Source organism: Pteronotus mesoamericanus, unplaced genomic scaffold, assembly GCF_021234165.1.
Source record: "Pteronotus mesoamericanus isolate MK-2021 breed Mesoamerican mustached bat unplaced genomic scaffold, CSHL_Meso_final scaffold_31, whole genome shotgun sequence".
NCBI classification, from domain to species: Eukaryota; Metazoa; Chordata; class Mammalia; order Chiroptera; family Mormoopidae; genus Pteronotus; species Pteronotus mesoamericanus.
This window is the reverse complement of record NW_026555312.1, coordinates 12,582,423-12,603,323: the sequence shown is the minus strand read 5'-3', so window position 1 is coordinate 12,603,323 and position 20,901 is coordinate 12,582,423. Positions and strand designations below refer to the sequence as shown.

The 20,901-nt window shown below is 41.5% G+C and overlaps 1 protein-coding gene across 5 annotated transcripts in view; it reads right to left on the bottom strand.

The window, feature by feature from the left end:
- The window catches only part of KIF13A (kinesin family member 13A), a 201,966-nt gene extending 182,876 nt beyond the window's left edge, over positions 1 to 19,090 (bottom strand). For all 5 annotated transcript variants that reach the window (XM_054591849.1, XM_054591850.1, XM_054591851.1 and 2 more), the window contains exons 1-2: positions 18,855 to 19,090; positions 18,507 to 18,597 (exon numbers count right to left, since the gene is read on the bottom strand). In XM_054591849.1, the coding sequence (XP_054447824.1) occupies positions 18,507 to 18,597; positions 18,855 to 18,909 (146 nt within the window). In that variant the 5' untranslated portion in view covers positions 18,910 to 19,090. The remainder of the gene's footprint in view (positions 1 to 18,506; positions 18,598 to 18,854) is intronic.
- Positions 19,091 to 20,901: the final 1,811 nt, after the last annotated feature.

Sequence of the window (20,901 nt, the reverse complement as noted above, 5' to 3'; positions counted from 1 at the left end):
GCCACAAGGTCAAGCAGAAGTTGCAGCAACAACCCAACTACCACTTAGGAATAAGAGAATGAAAGATGCTCCTACTCACCAAGAGAAAGAATAAGCAGGCCAATAGCCCCTTGCCACTCATGGAGCCGTCCCAGATTAGCAAGCACCACACTCCAATATCTTCTCTTTTCCTCAACTCTGTCTCTCCACCCATCTCTATCTATCTGTGACAAATGGAGGAACAACTACTCATAATATGACTTACATCAATGCCAACTAAGTCTGGTTGGTGTAGGGTGCACCCAAGTCTGGGAACACACACCACCTCTGGGGCAGACAACAGCTCTGGCCCTACGAAAGTGAAACATACCTAAGGTCATGGCTTTGCATTTGACAGGATTCTCTTCCACTAGTGACCTGTATAGAACTTGCATGAGGCTTTTACATAGGTCGTGCAGCAAACATTTAAAATGTGAACTCTGTCAAAGTCTGGGTGACTCCTCAGCTGGATCAAACTCTAAGCAGTGCTAACAAGGATGCCCTCTGCTTGTCAGTCCTAGGCAGTGGTAGGTAGTCAAAGTTGTAAGGGACCAGAGCTACATTTGTAGGGCCTTATCCAAAAGAGCCACACCACAGTGCATAGCCTGTCATTATGTAATAATCTAACGCATAAATTAAAGGCAGTAGAACCACAAGTGATGTGAAGGATACAGCCGGAGGATCACATAATAATGTTCCACCCGCAGATTCACATACCAAGGCACAGCCTATCCATACCTTTCACTGTATCCAACCATAAATACCTGAGGGCACCTCCTATGTATAGGCATGTGCCAGCTGCTGAGGGAAAGAAGTAGGAAGAAGTAGAAGATAAATTTTAAAAAGGGCTCTGCTCTCAGGTTTATACTCTAGGAAAGGCAAGCCATTTGCACAAATTTTTCAGGACATGGTGTTGTTCATTATCTTCCACTCAAATAATTGGAAGTATTTACTCACTACTCTACGACTAAACTCAAAGAGCTAAAATGAACCATCAGTGAACAAATGCCAAGGTACTTTATGAGTATCATTCTGCTTGTAAATAAGCTAAATAAATAAGCAAGCAAACACACACTAACAGAATGTTCACAGTCAGCTGTGCCTCTAACCTGTAAAAACACTCTAGAAACTAGAGAATGACCAGAAGCCTGGAACATCTCTTCACATCCTCACAGTTTCCGAGGCCTGTGGCCAGAATCCTCAAGGCAGCTTCTTCGGAGCACAACTGCCCAGCTGTGCCCATCCTCCCAAGAGGATCAGCTGACCTTTGGTGTGGAGGTAGCAGGTGGGAGGTGTACTCAAGACAAAATATCTACCCTTCACTATACACAGAGCTCCTCAATTGCCAATGGAAGTAAAGAAGATTGGACCGTTTATTAAACAAAATGTCAAGCTCCTTCCCAAAAGTCCAGCCCAATATCAAGGCTGCAGTCCAACCAAAGTGAGAAATAAGTGCTTTACATTCTGAAAATGACGTACTCTAAACAACTTTCAGTGAGCTGGTGCAAAGCAGCACGGAGCTCTGTTAGCATCTATCTCTCACCCAGGCTGGAACATGTGGAATGTCAGGCAGTCGCTGCTTGAGTACTGGCCTCCACAAAACAGCACCCAGAGCAGGCAGCACCAGACACTGGCTAAGGCTTCAGCCTCCACTAACAACGGTCACACAGGGACCCTCACAGTCATGACTCCAGTGCCATGTGGCTGTGTGCTCTGATGTAATACCCTGCTATGATATGAGAAGTCTTTATTAAAAGGCCATATTATGCAAGCAAGAAGCCACAAGCAACTGAAGAGCTTTCATGAGAAACAGCTTTTCAGGAAACTGGATATAGGGGCATTACTATCTCCCCCCAACTGATAGACCCCAAAAGGCACATCAGTTCCTAAACTTCCACTTTTCTCAACTCCACCTCAACTGCGAACTGTCAGACTGGGATATCCTAATGACACAGAACACCTTCTGAACAGCAGTTGGGGGCCAGGGGGAGCTTTCCTGCACAGGACTACAAGGCTCTGGCCTGCAAGCACCCTGCATTGCAAATACTGCAAGAAACAAAAGTACTCTAAAACTGCCTCATTCTACCCAGGGCTTGGTAAAATAAAGGAGAAGATGCTTTTGAAAGGGGCAGCTTTGGCTTAAGTTTTCACATGTTCAAATTCGAGCAAGAGTTTTCAGTCCTCCCCAAATATCACATTACTCCTACTTGTGCAACCTACAGCAGATCAAGAAGCAACTTGCTTGCATTTTTGCAGCAGCCCACCTTAGGTGCACATACGTGAACAAGCTGGCCTTCTGCAGCACTTATGTTTGTCTTTATTAAGGCCAACAGGTTTTTGTCACATAAATGGAAGGGCACCAGAACAAAGAGAAAGGATTCTCAGCTTTTCATTGGCTCAAACCTATTTCTGCTCAGCACCACAACCAGAGCCGATCACTGACATCCCCAGAAAGAACTCACTAAATAAGAAACTTATGGAGAAGTTTCTTGTCACTAATACCCATAGCCAGGGCTATCCAGGATCCAGATGTTTAAGTCAAAGGCTGCATTAAAGCCCTGGCTGGTGTGGTCATTTGGTTGGAGCATCATCCCACAAACCAAAGGTCTGCAGGCCTGATCCCCTGTCGGGGCACATGCCTAGGTTGTGGGTTGGATCACCATTCAGGGCACATATGGGAGGCAACCAATCGATGTTTCTCTCTCCCATCAATGTCTGTCTGTCTGTCTGTCTCTCTCTCTCTCTCTAAAGCAATGAAAAAATGTCCCCAGGTGAGGATTAAAAAAAAGACTGCGTTAAACCTAATTTTAAAGAACTACCTGGTAATTGAAGAAGGCAAATTGCTGTGAGCATAATAACTTATCTGAAATCTAGTTACTTGCAAGTCATCACTGGATCCTTCTTTCAGAATCCTGAAATAAGAATGCACTCAGTGTCATACCTGGGATGACACTCTCTGACAGGATCTGATGCACGCTGAGTAATGTCTGTCTAATCACAAAGGCTGACTGATCAAGTAAAAGGCTTTATCTCCAAAAGATATAAATGAATACAAATTTTGAAGACATAAATGCCTCAGATACTTTAAAATATTCGCCCAACGCCCCGCCCCATCTAGCCTCACTGTCCAAGGCTGCCTTGAGGGTGGGCTAGAAATTCGAGGCAGTCAGGACACTGGTGCTCTGCGCCCAGGTCTATTCCCTTCCCGTAATCACTCCTCCTCCTCACTACCCCGTTCTGTTCTTTGCTTCCGGGGCTGGCACAGGGGCAAAGCAGCAAACGCTGAGAGCACAGCCGAGAGCGAGGAGAGGCTACCAGAGAAACGCACACCTGTGCTTTCCCCACTTAGAAGGCCACAGGCTGAGAATGCTGGCAGAGCTGTTTGATGTGCAGTCAGAAAAAAGAGAAAAGCACAGCATACATTTCATGTTCATTCATGTAAACTTACAAAGTATTTAGCACATCCAATTGTTTTATCTTCCTCTTTAGTTCTAGTGTATTTCTGCACACACACAAAAATGAAAATTTCTAAAAGGACACACACCTCTACTCTATTTAAAAAAAAAAGAAAACCACAAATATGCATGCATTTAAGTTTGCATGACAAACAGTTTTTGAAAAAAAACTTTTAGAAAATAAATAGTAAGTTCTAAGGAAACTAGAATGTTTCTATGAAATAGCCTAATTTTTCAAATCTTAGTGTGACAGAAAAAGAATGCCAAAAACCAAAAGATTACCAAAAATAAATAAGTAAATAAAAGAGAGTTCAGGGATAAAACATTTTCACTTAAGGGTGCCAGAGAACGAGATATACAAGTAAAAATATTTTTCTATTTTGAATTTTTAATGGAGAGGTCCTGAGTTTTTGTTCCCAGTATAATAAACAGAATAAGAGTCACCAACCTGGGGACTAGGATAATAAAGTCAGTTGCCTCAGGAAGAAAAAATGAAGTATAGAAGCTCAAAATTACTGAACACACGGTTTCAATAGCTTCAGTCATTTTCTCAGCAATCGGTTTATGACTAGGCAGTACTGTCCACCTATGAATCCCCTATACTAACTAAAGCCTCATAACCACATTATTAGAAATAGAATGCAGTACAACAAACATTTACTGAGAATGTACTATGTCTAAGGTGACAAAGGATAGCAGCACCCAAAAACTAGGACACAGAAGTGAAGTTCCAGAATTGGAGCTACAGCCCCATCCCTACAACCCATAAACCCGCCCTTGTGTTAGGTACCATAGTTCGACAGCGGGTGAAATGCCAGGCAGGCTCTCTGCACCGAGGTCTTCCCCCCAGCTCTGCGGTACCCGCCAACCACCAGCCCCCATTCTTTGTACACACACACTTTTAAAACCATGGCAAAGTTTTATCAGGAATGTTGACGTCTAACAGGTATTCATATACAATTTCTTGCCAAAAATTCTTCACCTAAAAAAATATGACTGCCAAATGACCAGAAACTGGTGAACACCTGTCATGGAAGGAATTTCCTTCTCGACAAAATTCATTGCATCCTTCTCAGCAAAGCCGTGGTCCCATGTCTGTCAGCTGACATGGTGAAATACTTGATTTGACATTGTAAAGGTAGTCTCAAAGTGTCCACATTTAAGTAAAAAATAATCAGAAAATTCTTAACACTTAAGAGTAAGAACTGTGAGACTTCCTTTTTTAATCACTCTTCTTAGGCATTTTTTAAAAAAGCCCAGGTAAGTAAGTTTTCAGTGTTCTACAGTAATAAAAATAATTAAATGGTCCATGCTCAGTGTGTGCTATGTGCCAGTCACCATGCTAACTCTAACTCTAACCCTATGATGTCTGTACTTGTCTTATTCCCACTGTACAGATAAGGAAACCAAGACACAAGTGTTAAGGGACTTGCCCAATGTTTCACAGCTAATAAGTTACATAGTCATTTTCAAACAAGAGCAGTGTGCCTCCAGAGCCCACTCAGTGACTCTTGCCTACTGCACCATTCTGTCACAGTACTTGATAGTATTTTATAAAACTAGTTATTCACACCCAACTCATGGCCACAGAAATATTGCAAAAGGCAAGAGAAGATTTTCCTTCATTGAGAGTAAAAGCTCTGGCTCAGCTACAAGGTAATTCACAATAATTTTATAAAAGTTTAAACTTTGTTTAGGTTACCTTTTAAATAGATTGGTGAGGTTACTTCAATATATCAAACTACAAAAGCAAAGATGTACCCTGCCATTTAACAAATTCAATTATACACACAAATAAGGAGAACTCTATTCAATTTTTAAAAATATTTTGTCTATTTATTTTGAGAGAGAGGGGAAGAAGGGAGAAAGAGAAGGGGAGAAAAACATCAATATGAGAGAGAAACATCGATCAGCTGCCACTCTCACACCCCCAACTGGGGACCTGGCCCACAACCCAGGCATGCGCCCTGACCAGGGAATCGAACCAGCAACCTTTTGTTTTGTGGGACCATGCCCAGCCCTGAGCCACACCGATCAGGACTCTATTTAACTGTTAAAAGAAAAAAATTCTTTAAAGACTTATAGCACATGCTTTGGTCTCTTAAGGACCAAAGGCGTCCGAGAAACTCAGAAACTGTGATTGTTGAAGTCCCGCCCATTAGACATCACAGGCACCCGGGTCCCCGATGGTACATCCCACCCCAGAGGGCGCCTATAAGTGCTGTTCCTCTAAGTTCCCAGGGAAGGCGAAAATGAACAACGTGGTGAGTTTATTTTTTACAAAACTAAATGTACGCAATGTTTAAATTCTAATTATGTCTTTCCTCCTGTTCTGTTGAGTCCTTTATTTTATTAAATGCAGAATCAAGGTATGGTGGTGGTGGTGGTGTAGTGTGCTTCTCAGCACATTTAAAAGAAGCTAGAAACTCTGTTTATCCAGTCTTTTATTTCTACTGGTTTTTAAAATTTTGGTTCTCAAATCTATGAACCAATCTATGGGCATTTTTGCAAGAAGTCACCTTTGGAAAAAACTAGTTAATACCCTGCCTAGAGAACTTTTTTTTTTCTTAAGTCCCTTAGGAGTACACTAGACCAGCAATTTAGGAAAATTATTTCCAACACATAATTCATCATAAAAATGCAGACTAAGCTACCATCCTCAAGAGAGGAATACAGTTCTAACTATCAAAGCCAACAATACTTAAAGGCTTCAAAAAAAAAAAACAAACTTAAAGTGACATTACCATGATAATGTTACCTATTTGTACTGTAACTCTAGATCCAAAAAGCAGATGTTTAAAACTCAATAAGGCTGCTCAAATTTAACACCATTATCTTGATAAGCTTTCTCTACCACACCTCTCCCTACTTAAAACATTACCCAAGAGAAACAAGTAATTTTAAGGATTTTTCTCAATATAATAATGTAACCATTCCCTGTTACAATTTGTTACAGTGACTACTAAGCTTTAATTAACTATATAAATAGAAATAGTTAAGGGTAGAAAACAAAAAGGCAAAATGAAACAAAACATTCTAACAGTTTGTTATCCAATTTTAAAAAGGGCAGTTACAACTACAAGTTCAGCTGTAAACCTTTAACACATTCTCTGCTTAGCTGGGATAAGATATGTGCACACACTAAGCATCTGTGCACGCAGTAAGCAGTCTGAGGACTTGTTTTATTAAACCACAAAAGTTAAGTATCTTTAAAGGCTTGTTAATCCGATCAACAAACTACATGTGAGTTTATTCTATACAGCCTTTCCAAAATTTGGCTTGAATCTACCCTGTGCTCACAACAGAACGCCTATGCAATTCACCATCATTTGCCCTTTCTGAGTTTCCTCTGAGGCTCCCAGCTGGAGACACAGGGATGTTTGTGGTCATTCATGGTGGGTGTAACAATCTAGGGAGTGTCTTCTCAGACTACACAAAGGGCCTAAAGCAAAGGGAAAAGCTTCCCTTAACTCAAAGGCTTCCTTCCTGTGTCTTAAAGATGGAAAAAAAAAACCCTCAAGGCTCCAAACTTCTTTCCTCAAGGAAACTAGAGAGGTTGTCCTCATGCCTCTTCTGACAGCAGCAAAGCTCATCACACCCACAGAGCAGACTCTGAAGGACCCCACACAGTCAACGACTCCAATCCACTGTCAAAGAACAGGTAAGAGGAACAAACCAGAGGGAAACATACACGTGGGCGTGTGTGCGCGCAACAGAAAATATTAGGGATTAACCACAGTTTGGTAGAGTTGTAACAGAATCCTCAGAAACGAAACAAGCTACCCAAGTAAGCTTTAAGCTAACAGCTCTGGAAATGCCATTTTCCCACCCCCATATATACATACTTATTGCATAAAACAGCTGTATGCCTGCAAGAACAGCTTGAAAAATCACTAGGTCCTGAAAGAACACAACTTTACAAGATGCAAACTATTTCAAAAGTCCAAATCAGATGATGCACAACGTGTTGCAGCCACAAGCAAGAGCTGCTGTCCTGGTAAAGGAAGGAGGCATGCAAAATGTCTGTGAAGGACCCAGGCTCTTCAGCCAGCTGATAACCCCTGTGGGTATCTGGAGCTGGTGGCTGTCTCATTTCACTTGACACCTTCAATTCTCTCTCAACAGCTACTGCAGGCAAGCCGAGCCTCCCGAGAACAGTGACCCTGTCCTCTTCAACTCTCCTAACGCTCTGACAAGAAGAAGTAAATTACCATGCAACCCATTTCAGCCCCTATAAATTTAACTACTTACTCTATTTGACTTGACTTTACATGTAAGTACAGTTGGGATAAATCTGAACTTTAAAAAAAAAAAACAGATTATCTAGTCTAGCCCTCAATTTTACAGATGAAAAAACTCAGATGGAAAAGGATTATGGCTAGCTGAAGGATACAGACCAAGTTAGGGGCAGAACCAGGAGGTACCTATTCTTGCACCCATTCATCATGCTATGCTGATCCTCTACACATGTGGGGAACAGAAACTGAGGTTGGTATCACCGCACAGTTAAAGGACCTGAGGCAAGGAACTGTGGTCCACAGGCCACTGGAAAGCTGAAGACCCTGTATTTCCCAAGAAGTCAGTACAGGTGAAGGGATGGACAAGTTCCCTGCACCTAGACCATTTAGATAATTCCTTTCCCCTCTGCTGAAATTCAAGTATTATACAAACAAATACGGAGAGGCAATATGATTAAATACACCTGGCTATGAGTAGCAGGCTTTTTTTAAATATGGGGGAGAGTTTATTTAGCTTTCTGGGTTTACTTTCACATGGATACACACCCTTGGCACAGGAAGACCCTGTCAAAATTCCACAAATTTCCTTAATTAGGTAAATATTTAGGCTGCGTTTATGAGGCTTTCAGACATTAATTTTGAGAAAGTTAATGGTTTTAAGGATGTGCATATATGATCACAATCAAAATGGTAAAATAAACCAAAGGACAACTTGAGCAAGTAGGCTTTAAAACCTGGTTTATTACACTAGACCAGTGGTTTTCCACCCTGACTACACAGGGAAATCAGGTGCCAACCATGTGAGTTAGTCACCTGGACATTCACCTGTTCAAGCCTTCAGATGACTACATCCCCAGGCTCCTAGTCTTCACAGATGGGGTCCCAGACATTGCAGAGTAGAGACATGTCATACCTACTTTGTCCAAATTCCTGACCCACAGAATCCATGGGCATAAGAAAATAGTTGCTTTGGACCACTAAGTTTTGGGGTGATTTGCTAAGCAACAACAGTAACTGGGACACCTGAGAAGTGTTTAAAAATCCCCACGTCCAAGTTGCGCTGCAGCCTAATTGAGCCAGAATCTCTGGGGGCGGGACTGAGGCGCCTGTTTTTAAAGCACCCTCGGTAATTCTAATGTCCAATTGTGGTTGAAAACCATCGCTGGGCCAATGCTGTCTAATGCAGTGGCCACCTGCCCTTTGTAGCTATTTAAATTAATGAAAATTAAACAAAATGTAAAATTCTGCTTCACACTAGCCACATTTCAAGTGCTCGATACTCACATATGGTTAGTGGTTACCACAGTGGACAGCAAATACACAGAACATTTCCATAATCACAGAAACTTCTACTGGACAGTGCTGACCTAGACCAGTGGTGCTCAAAGCTTGGTCCTGAGCTAACAGCATCACCCGGGAATTTGTTAGAAATGCAAATTCTCAAGTGACACACCAGACCTACTGGATAGAAGCTTTTGGAGTGGGGCTCTCCAGATGATGACTCCATGCACACTCAAGTGAGGAAATCACTGCTCTTGTTACTGCCAATACAGAATAATTTTTCCATGACCTATTTCGTACCTATATCTGAAAATTATCAACGTTCAACCCCATTATAATGAAAGAGAATAGTTTATGTTGTCATAAAATTTCAAAGATATATTTTTATATTGACAGGCTTGTTTGAGAAGAAATGTCTTTCAATTAGCGAAGGATTATTTAAAAGTTTCATAAGGTTGCTCTCAGTTATTATAATCATTAAAAGAAACAACCTCAAGATCCAAAAATATAGAAATGGCTAAAAATTACAAAACTCAAGAGACTATTCAATTATTAAAATTACGGGGATGGGCCCTGGCCAGGTGGCACTGTTGGTTGGAGCATCGTCCCATGCACCAAAAGCTGTGGGTTCAGTTTGCCATCAGAGCACATACCTAGGTTATGAATTCGATCCCCAGTCAGGGCGCGCAAAGGAGGCAACTGATCGATGTTTCCCTCTCACATCAAAGTTTCTCTCTCCTCCTACTCCCTTCCTCTCTCCCTCCCTTCCTATCTAACCTCAATAAACATACCCCTGGGTGAGAATTTTTTTAAAAATTTTAAATGACAGGAGTGGGCAAAAAGAGATTTACAGTTGTGAGTACACAAAACAGAGTTTACCCTTGTATTTATTAAGTAGGGTATTATTTTCCAAATCAACAATTGTAAACCTAATTTTGCTCACCACTGTATAGTTGTGAAAACGATGCTGGATGACAAAACATAAATGGGAGAAGAGCAAGACAAACTTGTAATTGCAAATATTTGTATTATATGAACAATGAGAATATGAAAATAGAGGGAAAATAGGAATAGCTTATTTGTTAACCTTGGCTGAACAGTGACTTTCCCCCCTTTTATATCTGCCATGCTTCTTATAGCTATGTGTGCAAAAATATCGTGTCTGGCAGAAGTAAGGCTTGAGTTTGCTTGGTAGGGGACATGAATGTCTCGCACGAGATGGACAGCAATTTCAACACTTGACCTAAAATGTCATATGGTGTGTCTGCATGTGATATTGTTATGTTACAGAATTACATGATTATGATTTTGTAATAAAAAGGGGCATTATTTGCACCAGACCCTGTATATTAGAGTATCTAAGGAAGCAATTTTTTAAAAAAATACTGTTGTGTTTTGATGTGAAAAGTAGATTCCAAGAACATTTAATAAAATAGTTCCCTACTTTATCAATGATTCACTGAATTTTTCACCTCATAGTAACATGAAATAAGCCTGAATTCAAACAAATGATAAGGCTTAGACTGGGTGCCCTCCTAATACTGAAAAGAATTTCTCCTCTCTACTTTTTTAAACTTAGATCCTACAAGCAAATATAAGGATTATGCATTTTATCAAATAAAATTTTAGAGATGTGAAAATTTGACTTATTTTTCCTGTGTTTATTTAGTTTCCACATAGTTTGGGTAGTACAATGCCAAAAAAAATCCAGTAACTATGTGTTTCTCACATTTTCTTCCTACATTTGAAAGTCTAAATTCCCAGAAATACTTTGTAGTGTGATCTTCTTTGAAAAGATCCCACCTAAATCAACACTTGATTGTTTTAACACATTTTCATATAAATTTTAGCTTTCTTGACAGCTCTGTTGGTAATAAATTTAATTTCTTCCATTGTCAACATACAAAATCATCCTCCTGAGTGTCTCTGTATGGTGTCTCTGCTATTCTGTTTCCTTCCTAGGTAATGTTCTCCAAACTCATCTAAATTCTACTGAATAACTGCATTAACACAGTCTCTGCTTTAGCTCCCAGGAAGATTTAAGAAAAGGTAACTATGGTTGAATAACTCTGAGAAACCTTGATGTCTTCAAAAAGCCTATTATTTGGGGAAAACTTGATCCTGTAAATTTCTTTAAAATATGAGTACATGCCATGTATAATTTTACTGAAAATTAGAGACAATCTAAGTTACACACTTACCTCTATCTAAATTTTGCCAGAAGCAGCCAAATTAAGTGGTAAGATGATAAACCAGCAAGTATGGTATCATTTTGAAAAATTTTCCCAGCCCAACGTGTTCATACATTTTTAAATTAAAGGTGACTTTTAAAAATTTCTGAACTAAAATATGTGCAGTAGTGATACAGAAATAGGATTTTTTTCAAAATTGTCCAACTTTCTGTCCTGACTACGACTAATTACCTTCATGAATGAGGGTAATTTGAGAGTTGTCTGGGGGCAGTCATCACCTTCAATTCTAGCATTTATATATGCTAAGAGAATCATTATTTTTATTTTTATTGTGGGAAGTTAAATAAAAAGGGGATTTGATAGAAGCTTCTAACAACAGTAATAATTTTTTCTTAAATAGCAAAGAACATTTACAAAATGCTTTCTGTGTGCTGGGCATCCTTGAACCTAGTCACTGAGAAGACAAATAAATCATATATAGTCTTTACCCGGAAGAAAGCTCAGAGTCTACACCTGAGATAGGTCCTTAACATTAAAGACAGAGGCCAACACAAACAAAACAATGCATTATGGGGCGGGGGGGGGGGGGAGAAAGCAGACAGCATAGAGGAATCTATCATTAATGTCCTCAGAAAGAGGGCAAAAATGCCGTAACCAGGAAACTAGAATAGGATGCTATTAAAAAAAAAAAAAAACAAAAAACAAAAAAACAGGGACCAAAAAAGGAGCTCTTCAAAATTAAAAACATGGTTGCAGAAAATAAAAATTAAATATGAGGATTGAAATATAAAGTGGAGGAAATCTTACAGAAGGTAGAAAGGAAAACAAGAGGTGAAAAGTAGAAGGAAAAATAAGTAATTAGATGACAAATTCAGGGAACTAATTCCACATCCAAATAAGTGTTCCAGTGGAATAAACCAAACAGAACGAATAAAGAAGAGAATATGTTGAATTAATTTGAGAATTTTTTTTAGAACTTAAGAACATGAGTTTCCAGGTCAAAACAGTCCACTATTTTCACAAAAAAAGTTGGGGAGGGGAGAATATTCCACACCATTTCAAAGAGGGAAAATCCAGATTACATACTAAGGATTAGAAATCCAAATAGCTTTGGACTTTTCAACAGAAACACAGGCAGATAAAAGATACTAGGCCAACCAATATCTTTAATTTGATAGCCATCCAAAATACTGATGAGGTAGGTGGGCAGAACAAATATATCTTCATGGTTTCAAAAACACTTTACCTCCCAAGCACCCTTTCTCAGGAAAGTACGAAAGGATGTACTCTACAAAATTGAGGCTGTAAACCAAGAAAGAAAAGGGAAACAGAACAACAAGATATTCCACAGGTAAAAGGAATCCTCACACACAGACAGGTAAAAGGAATCCTCAGGATGATGTGACGGAAACCTCTGGATGGGGGCTAAACCAGGCCGAGAAGGCCGCCAGTTCATAAAGGAGCATATTGGAAGGGTCAAGAAGGAATGTCTCTAAGAAAATGAAATCAATAGAGTGCTTGATATGTTTGAATGTCTTGAAATGAGACTTAGGCAAGGGGCAGATCATGTAAATGTTGAATTCAAAATAAGCACATAGATAAAGCAATAAATTAAATAAAAGGAAAAAACAGACTTAAGTGTTAACTCCAAGGAACACAAAAATTTCTATATGACAGGAAAAGGGAGCATAAAAAGTATATGGTTCAACTATAAACAGTGTTATATTTGGTCATATAAATAATGTAAACACTATTGATATGAGAAAAATTACTATATAACTATATTGAGAAAATGGGGACTGGAAAGAATTTGGGGTGGGCTGGGAATAGGACACAAAAAGAGAACAAAGAGAGCAAATCAAAAACTAGCACTACCAGCCCTGGCTGGTGCCTCAATTAGCTGGAGCACCGTCCCTTACACCAAAAGGCTGTGGGTTCAATTCCCAGTCAGGGCGCATACCCTGGTCAGGGCACACACTGGGTTTGATCCCCAGTGGGGACACATATGGGAGGCAATCAATTAATATTTTTCTCTCACAGCTCTCCCCCTGCCCCCAATCTCTCTCCCTCTCTCTCTCTCTCTCTCTCTCTCTCACACACACACACACACACACACTCCTTCCCCCCTCTCTCTAAAAATCAATAAAATATATGCTTGGGTGAGGATTAAAAAACAAAACAAAACAACCAGCACTACCAGCACATTACTCAGAAGTATGGAGGGAAATTCCAAAAGGATAAGCTAAAATTGCTATATATGGTTCCCTCTGGGAAAAGAAATGAAGAGGAGAATTTATTTTTTTATCATAGACTTTATAAATTATAGAACTACTTTGCACTTTAAAGTATGTACACTTATTTAAATATACAAGGTGGAGCAAAAGTAGGTTTACAGTTGTTCATATAGAAAATAATATAATAATTAATAAATAATAATACAAGAATAAACTGTTTTACATACTCACAACTGTAAGCCTACTGATACAGAATCCAACCTCTTACCCTCTAAACTTGCATTTTTTAAATTATAAATTTGAGACCTGTTAGTGGATTGTGAAATTAATTCAATAAGTCACAATCATCATTTCTAAAGTGAATTAAAACAGGAAGGGATAGAAAATAACAGAGACCCAGCACTTGCAAATTTTTCATAAACCTTCATACACATACATACACAGTTCATAATATAAAATGTATTTTTAACTGTGGACTATGAACAAAATAACGTTAAAATCATTAACCTACACTGCATTATAATCTCTTTTAGTCTTGTTTTTAAAAGAGATTTCAATCTACCTTTATTTTGTTTTTATTATTTTTTAATCCTCACCCAAGGATATGTCTTTATTGATTTTTAGAGAGAGAGGAAGGTGGGGGGTGGGGGGGAGAAAGAAGGAGACAGACAGACAGACATTGGTGTGAGACAGAAACATCAATCAGTTGCCTCCTTCCTGTATGTGCCCTGACCGGGATACTAACCCACAACCTTTCGGTGTAAGGGACGACACTCCAACCAACTGAACCACCCAGCCAAGACTCAATCTACTTTTACTGTAAAACAAAGAAACAAAAAAGTGTTGACAGCTAAGGAAAATACTCCATTTTGATGTTCTTTAAAATCCCACCAATATCAAACATGAACGATGTTCACCCCTTTGTCCGTGAAATCTAAATACTCTTCACTTTCTTACAATCAACTCTGTAATAGCTGAGCCAGAGAAAAGATAACAACACAGAAAACAGAACAGAATTCAAAGTCATCCAAATAATTGTATAATATGGAATGGTATGCTTCTTAGGTGATCTTTTAAATTTTGTATGACTTTCACTAATATTTAAATTTCTGATCTATAGAGACACTTAAGCAGAAGGACCCATCCTGGAAGCACTTTGGAGTGGCAGAGGAAGCCAGAGTGGAAAACTTGCAACATACCATACATAAAAACTTGCAACATACCATGCATAAACTAAAAAATATACATGCAGTTGATCAAGACATAGCCTTCTTCCACTGACCTCCCCCCACCCTGGCATAAACTTACAAGGTATGCTGCACACCTTGCAGTACGGAAAATATGGGCAAGAAGTTAAAACTTTGATGTTCTTTTTCTAAGAACCCAAATTTACCCCAATTTTTCCTTTTAATTTAGCCAAGTTATATACACATTGCTTTGGATGTTTAACCTACAATTCACTTGAATAAAATAATCAAGAACAAAAACTTCTGTGGAAAGCAAGTTCCACTTATACTCTCTCCATGGTAAGGCTTCCCTTCCAAAAAGTTATAAAGATCAGATTCATTGGCCACCCATACATATTTTTAAAATGACTACTATCATCCGTACTGGGTGTAAAAAAGAATAAATTAGTCTTAATATACTGGTATTTAAAGACAGAAAAAATATTTGTTGAAATACATAGCTAACATGTAAGTGTGTGTGTCTGAAATATGCATGAGAAATTAATGACTGTGGTTATCTTTTTTCTGAGAGGGAAGGGTTTGGGAAGAGCGGGAGCAACAGCAGGGGTGAGAGGACTTTTCGCCATCTCTCTTCACACTTGGATTTTTAAAACTCTTCCCTACACGGCCAATTAAGGGTTCTTATTCTCTTCCCCGCTCCTGAACTACCTTGCTTCTGCATCCTATTCCACAATGTGTGTGCATGCATGCACACACACATGCACACACAATCACCCAGAAGTAATTTCTGGCAGATATGCTCTCACTTTCTTTGACAAAGACTTTCTCCTGTTCTTGCAAAAGTGATCGTACACGATTAGCACCCACAAGACCAGCCTAAATGCCACCTGTCTTTGCAGGGTGCCAGAACTCTGAGTCACTTCCAGAGCCCCTCCTCAGTGCTCCATCACACAAGGAACTTAAGTGGTACAGACGTTTGCTGAGCACCTGCTTTGAGCCAGGGGCTGCTCAGGACCATGGGACACAAAGGTAAGTAGGACAAGATACTTGTCTTCAGGGAGCTCACAGCCTCAAAGAAGAGACAGAAAAAGAAACAGATAATTTCCAAATAATATGGTACATGGAATGGCAAAAGTATAGTCTAAATAATCTACCACATTGCATCTTCATGATTTTTCTCCCTCTTCCCACATCTTTCAAAGGTGAGATCCTCTGACATAGGCCCACACAGTACTGGGCCTGTAGTTATATTTGGATCCAAGTATGATCTGAACTTTGAAATGTCCCCTGCATAGTAATACAACTGTATTTTAAGAAACAAATTCATGTATGTCTTAATGTTTCAAAACAGTAATGATGTACGCATCAACTATTAATCTGGACCTCTGTAGTGTATTATAATCTTAGAATATCAGGACCAAAACAAACATTTAAGCTCAGAAGCCCTGCGATCTTTTAGTCCTCACCATGTAGTCTTGGCTTTGATTCCATAAAGGGGGAAAATTATGAGAGCTAAGCCTGTCTGTTTATTCTCCTGGAGATCAATGCACACTCACTTGTTTTACTGATAGGACTGAAAGTTTTCACCAAGTAACTTAAAATTTCTATTCACAGTTAATACATTAATAATTTCTTACAATTTTCAGGAAGACAGTACCTCTCAATTTGATACAGGATTTCCAATATAAATTTAAGGACTTCTTATACCTCCAACCTTGGACTTCTAGGTAAGACAAATAATGTTCTTGCCTTTCCCTGAGCTATATCCCAAAACAAATGATAGAACTAAACTGTAAACATAACATGGTGCACTGTCTCAATTAATCAACCCAGAGCCCAAGAGAGGAATTGTTTCTATTTTTAAATGCACTGTTGCTTTAAGGGAAAACCTGGTGGAGAAACATGAAACCAAGCTGCATAATGAAAATCAAAATACACTTGGTGTCTCCATCCTTGCAAGAGAGTAATCCTAACCTACAAGCAACACTGTTCCATTGACCCCTCTCAGTTGGTCTGTAACCTAAATGACTTGTACTCAGACAGGACCCCACAGAAAGGGCCCATCTACCACTCAAAGAATCAGCTCTGTCAAGACAGAACAAGTTAACACCCATATTTCAATGCTATTCTTGTAGCTTCAGAGAAGGGGCTATTCCAATAAGCAAGCAGATGGATAAATCCCAAAAGCATCCTACACATTTCTCCTTTAAAAAATCCTGATTAATAATGGCAGTGGCAGCTCAAAAAATCATCAACTGATTATTTAGCATTTCTAACCAACTACAGTTATATTTCTATCCAAATCCCACAAAATTAAATCTGTTTCTCCCCACACATGACAACGCTTCATTTCATTAAATAGTAGCTAACAGTAGCATTCCTCATGGTTAGGAGTGACAAGGAACAGGTGCCAAACCAGCAAGGAAAAGAGAGGCAGCAGCTACATAACAGGAGTTAGAATATTCTACCTGTTTCCCAGACTGCTTTGAAGAATCTGACCCCACGGAATTTTTTTCCTGAAACATGAAAATATCCAGTCTGTGGGAAAAACATTTGGCTATCTAATTTAACCTGTAGCTACTTTAACATGGTCAATGAGTTCACTTACTACCCATGAGATATACAACTACACTGCTATACATGTATCTAAAATACTGTATTTAAAATGTATCTAAAAATATTACCCAAGGATATGGATACATCCAATATTGAAAAGTATTTAACACAATATTTTAAATATTAACTATATAACTTAGCTAGTTACTATCACTATAACAAAATGCTCAAGATAGCAAAAAGTTTGCAAAAATTGCTAGCCTCAGTTAAAAAAAAAAAATCTTACATCCTGATAATTTCTTCCTCCAAATTTAGGAGGCAGTTGTCCCGTCTTTAGCAATAAAGTAACAAACCCTGATTCAGAGTCTCCATTGAAAATCTTTGAAGAGCAAAAATCACTAAATTATAGCTCATCAGTCAACAGGTGACTTATAGAAACACAACCTAATACTCGTGTCCCAGAAGAATTAATTTTGCCAAATCTCCTGTTTTTTTCTTTCCTATTTTTTATAAGCTAGTGCATTGCTATACTGAATGAATTCCAGCCGTTTTATTCTCAGGGGCTTACCAGAAAAATGCCAAATATTCAAATTATTTTAGGGCATTTTCCCATACTGCTGGGTGGAACAGAGCAGAATTAATAAGGATCCAACAGTTACAACTTTTCAAATGCAAATATGTTGCCATCTAGTAAATGCAACCCCCTTTTAAACATGCCCCCAGTGTCTACACAGCTCGGACACTACTTTTGTCTCCTTGAAAATCAAAATTCGCATATTACATTCAAGCATTATCTTAACCCAGAACCACCACCAAAAAAAAAAAATTTTTTTTTAAATGGTCCAGGCCTGAGCCTGCATCTTACAAGACTGTTTTATGCTTTATTGTGGGGTCCTCTCTCACTTTACACACAAAGTCCCTAAACAAGTCTGCCAAACGAAGCAAGCAGTATAGCGGTGCAAAGAACCTGGGGCAGTGGGTTCCGCGAAAAACAAGGCTGTGGGGTCGTCACTTGCCCACTAAGGCCTCAGTCTTCTGATCTGTAAAATGTGGCTATTGGACTAATCTGCTCTAGGGTCCCACCCATCTGGTCCCTGTGTGTTTGGGTGCGCTGACGACTGCCGGAGACACTGCTGGCCAGGGTGCGTGGCCCGATGCCGCTCACGATGGGAGGGGGTCCAGAGGGAGGAGAGGAACTTGGACTTGCAACAGCTTCAGAGAAGAGTGTGCGACTAACTTGAAGCCGTTCCGCCTAACAATAGGAGAGAGCACTCCCATTTTCCTGGCTCAAACTTGGAGACAGCAGTGCCGGATCCTCCTCCCGCCCTCTGTGCGCCCGCGTTACCTTTCTCCCTGTTTGGTGTTGGAAGGAGGAGGGTGCAGGACCGTTTGATTCCCTTCCATCTCCACCACACACTTGGTGTTCAGTTCCAGTTCTGAAAGCAAAGGGAACACAAACGTTGCAAAGCCGAGCATCCCGCCGGCGCGGGCTCTCCCGCGAGGCGGCCGAGCCGGACACCCGGAGCCGGGGTCTGCACGGCCGGTGCGGGCGCCGCCTCCGCCCGGCTCTCCGGCCTCGGCGGCGCACTGGCCGCCCAGCCCCGCAGCCCCGCAGCCCCCCGGCCCCATAGTTTCCAAAGTTGCCCCCGCCCTTGGCCAAACCCCCCATAGAAACAAGCGGAAAGATCCTCACCTCGTCGGTTCATGGGCCGGACCCGGACGGCAACTTTTACCTTGGTATCCGACATGTTGGCGGCGCCCGCTCGGCCCGAGGCGGCCCCTCACGCGCCGCGCCGCCGCCGCCGCGCGCCCCTCGAGCGCGGCCGCCGCCGCCGCTCCGCCGTGAGCTCGGTGAGGCAGCGCCGAGGCGCTCGGGCCATCCCGGGGGAGCGCGACGCGGGGCACGGCCGCGGCCCGGGGAGGGGCGGGCGCGGGGCGGGGCGCGGCGGGCGGGGAGGAGGCCGTGCGCGGGCCCAGGCGCCGCTCTAGCGGCGCGGGCCCAGCCGAGCGCGCAGCGCCGGGGCCCTTCACGGCCGCTCCGGGCCCGGCCATACCGCCATCTTCGGCTCTCCGCCCGCCCACCGGGGCCCCGTGGCTCCGAGAGGCCCGACTCGGCCGCCTGCGGCGTCCTCTGTCTGTGCGGCGGGGCCCAAGCGGGAACGCAGCTCGGGGCTGCCGAAATTCGGGGCGGGACGCGTGCTGTCCCCGGGCGGTGCTCGGGCCAGCCGGCACCGGCGCCTGCGGGGACCCCACGGGAACCGCCGTGGACTCGAGTCACCTTCTGGGGCTGCTGTCACCCACAGACCCGGAGCCCTGGGGCGTGCCGGGAGGACAGGCCTTAGCCACGGACTAAATGCGCCTGAACCGAACCGCCGGCTCGCCGGCCCCTCCGCCAGCCCGGCGCGGCGCCTGCAGCGGTATTTTAAGATCGTTGTGGGGAATCGAGGTTGGAAATTAATCTGTGCATGTACCACCGAACGAGTATGTGTGTGTAAATAGTGGTCTCGCTTCCTTTCCCTTCCCTCCCTGTTCTTTTGTCGTGAGAGGGATGTCAAGTTGGCTGGGAGGGCCATTAACTATTACATAAGAATTTAATAGCAGTGGATTCTGTCGTCCTGCCAAATGCAGACCTCGCTGCCAGGGCGGAACTGGGTGAATCCGATTTATTCTGTGTGGTTCAGCAAGGGCTTTTGGGCGCTGTGTGCCAGGCAGGCACTTTGAAGCGTACAGAAGTGTAAAATCCAGAGTTCAGATCTGGGAAAATCTTTCGATTTTGAGAAAATGTGAATTTTAATGATAAATAAGTTCATTGAAAACTGTTTTGGGGGCCTACCGTGTGCACCGTGCTGTGGGAGACACATCCAAACGTGAATCAAGTTATGCCATCTGTGCTCCAGGCGCCCGTTCTGTGGTAGGGAATAGCACGGAGTCAGATACAGCGCCAGGCTGTGCAGGTGGTGTGAAGGAGGTTCAGTTCTGTCTGGAACAGGTGCCGGTTAGGGGCTTGACTTTCAGTGATGCTCATTTGATGCCACTTCTCCACCCCTGTCTTGCTCCACTCCTGTCTTGTGGAAAGATGCCACAGCCCCCTTTTGAAAGGCCTGTGGCATCTTTCCTTACTCTCCTTCCCTACCACAGAAGCCTACTTCGTCTACCCATTTATCCATTCAACAAACGCAGACCGCGCGCTTATGATGTGGTATGTTGCTGAAAAAAGAGACAAAATTAACAGCCTCTGGAGGCTAACAGTCTAATTCTGTGCCTGTCTACTCACATTTGAGCTACTGTGACATCTTCTTAACCCAACTTCCTAAGTTTACTTCGTATCATCTTTTCTGTATCCAGCTTCCAGAGTGATATTTTGAAAGTAATATTTTATTGTTTTATCATACATGCTATTCCATTGTTCAAAACACCCTCCTGGCAAGGGAGAGTGGGGGCGGGGGAAGGCAGAGACAAATGTATTTGAAAAAAATAATTAATTAAAAAAATAAAAATAAAATAATATAATAAGTATTTACATATAAAAAAACAAAGAACAAAACAAAAACAAAAACACCTTCCTGGTATTCTGGTTTATCCTACTAATAGTACCTACCCTGCCCCTGAAATTCTTCATTTCATCCAGAACTTTTTCACAAGATTCGTTCCATCCCTGTGTTAAGCCATTCTGTAGTTTCCACCAATGTAAAATATAGAGGGTTGCGTTGTATTCCAAGAGATACCATCAAGTCTTAACC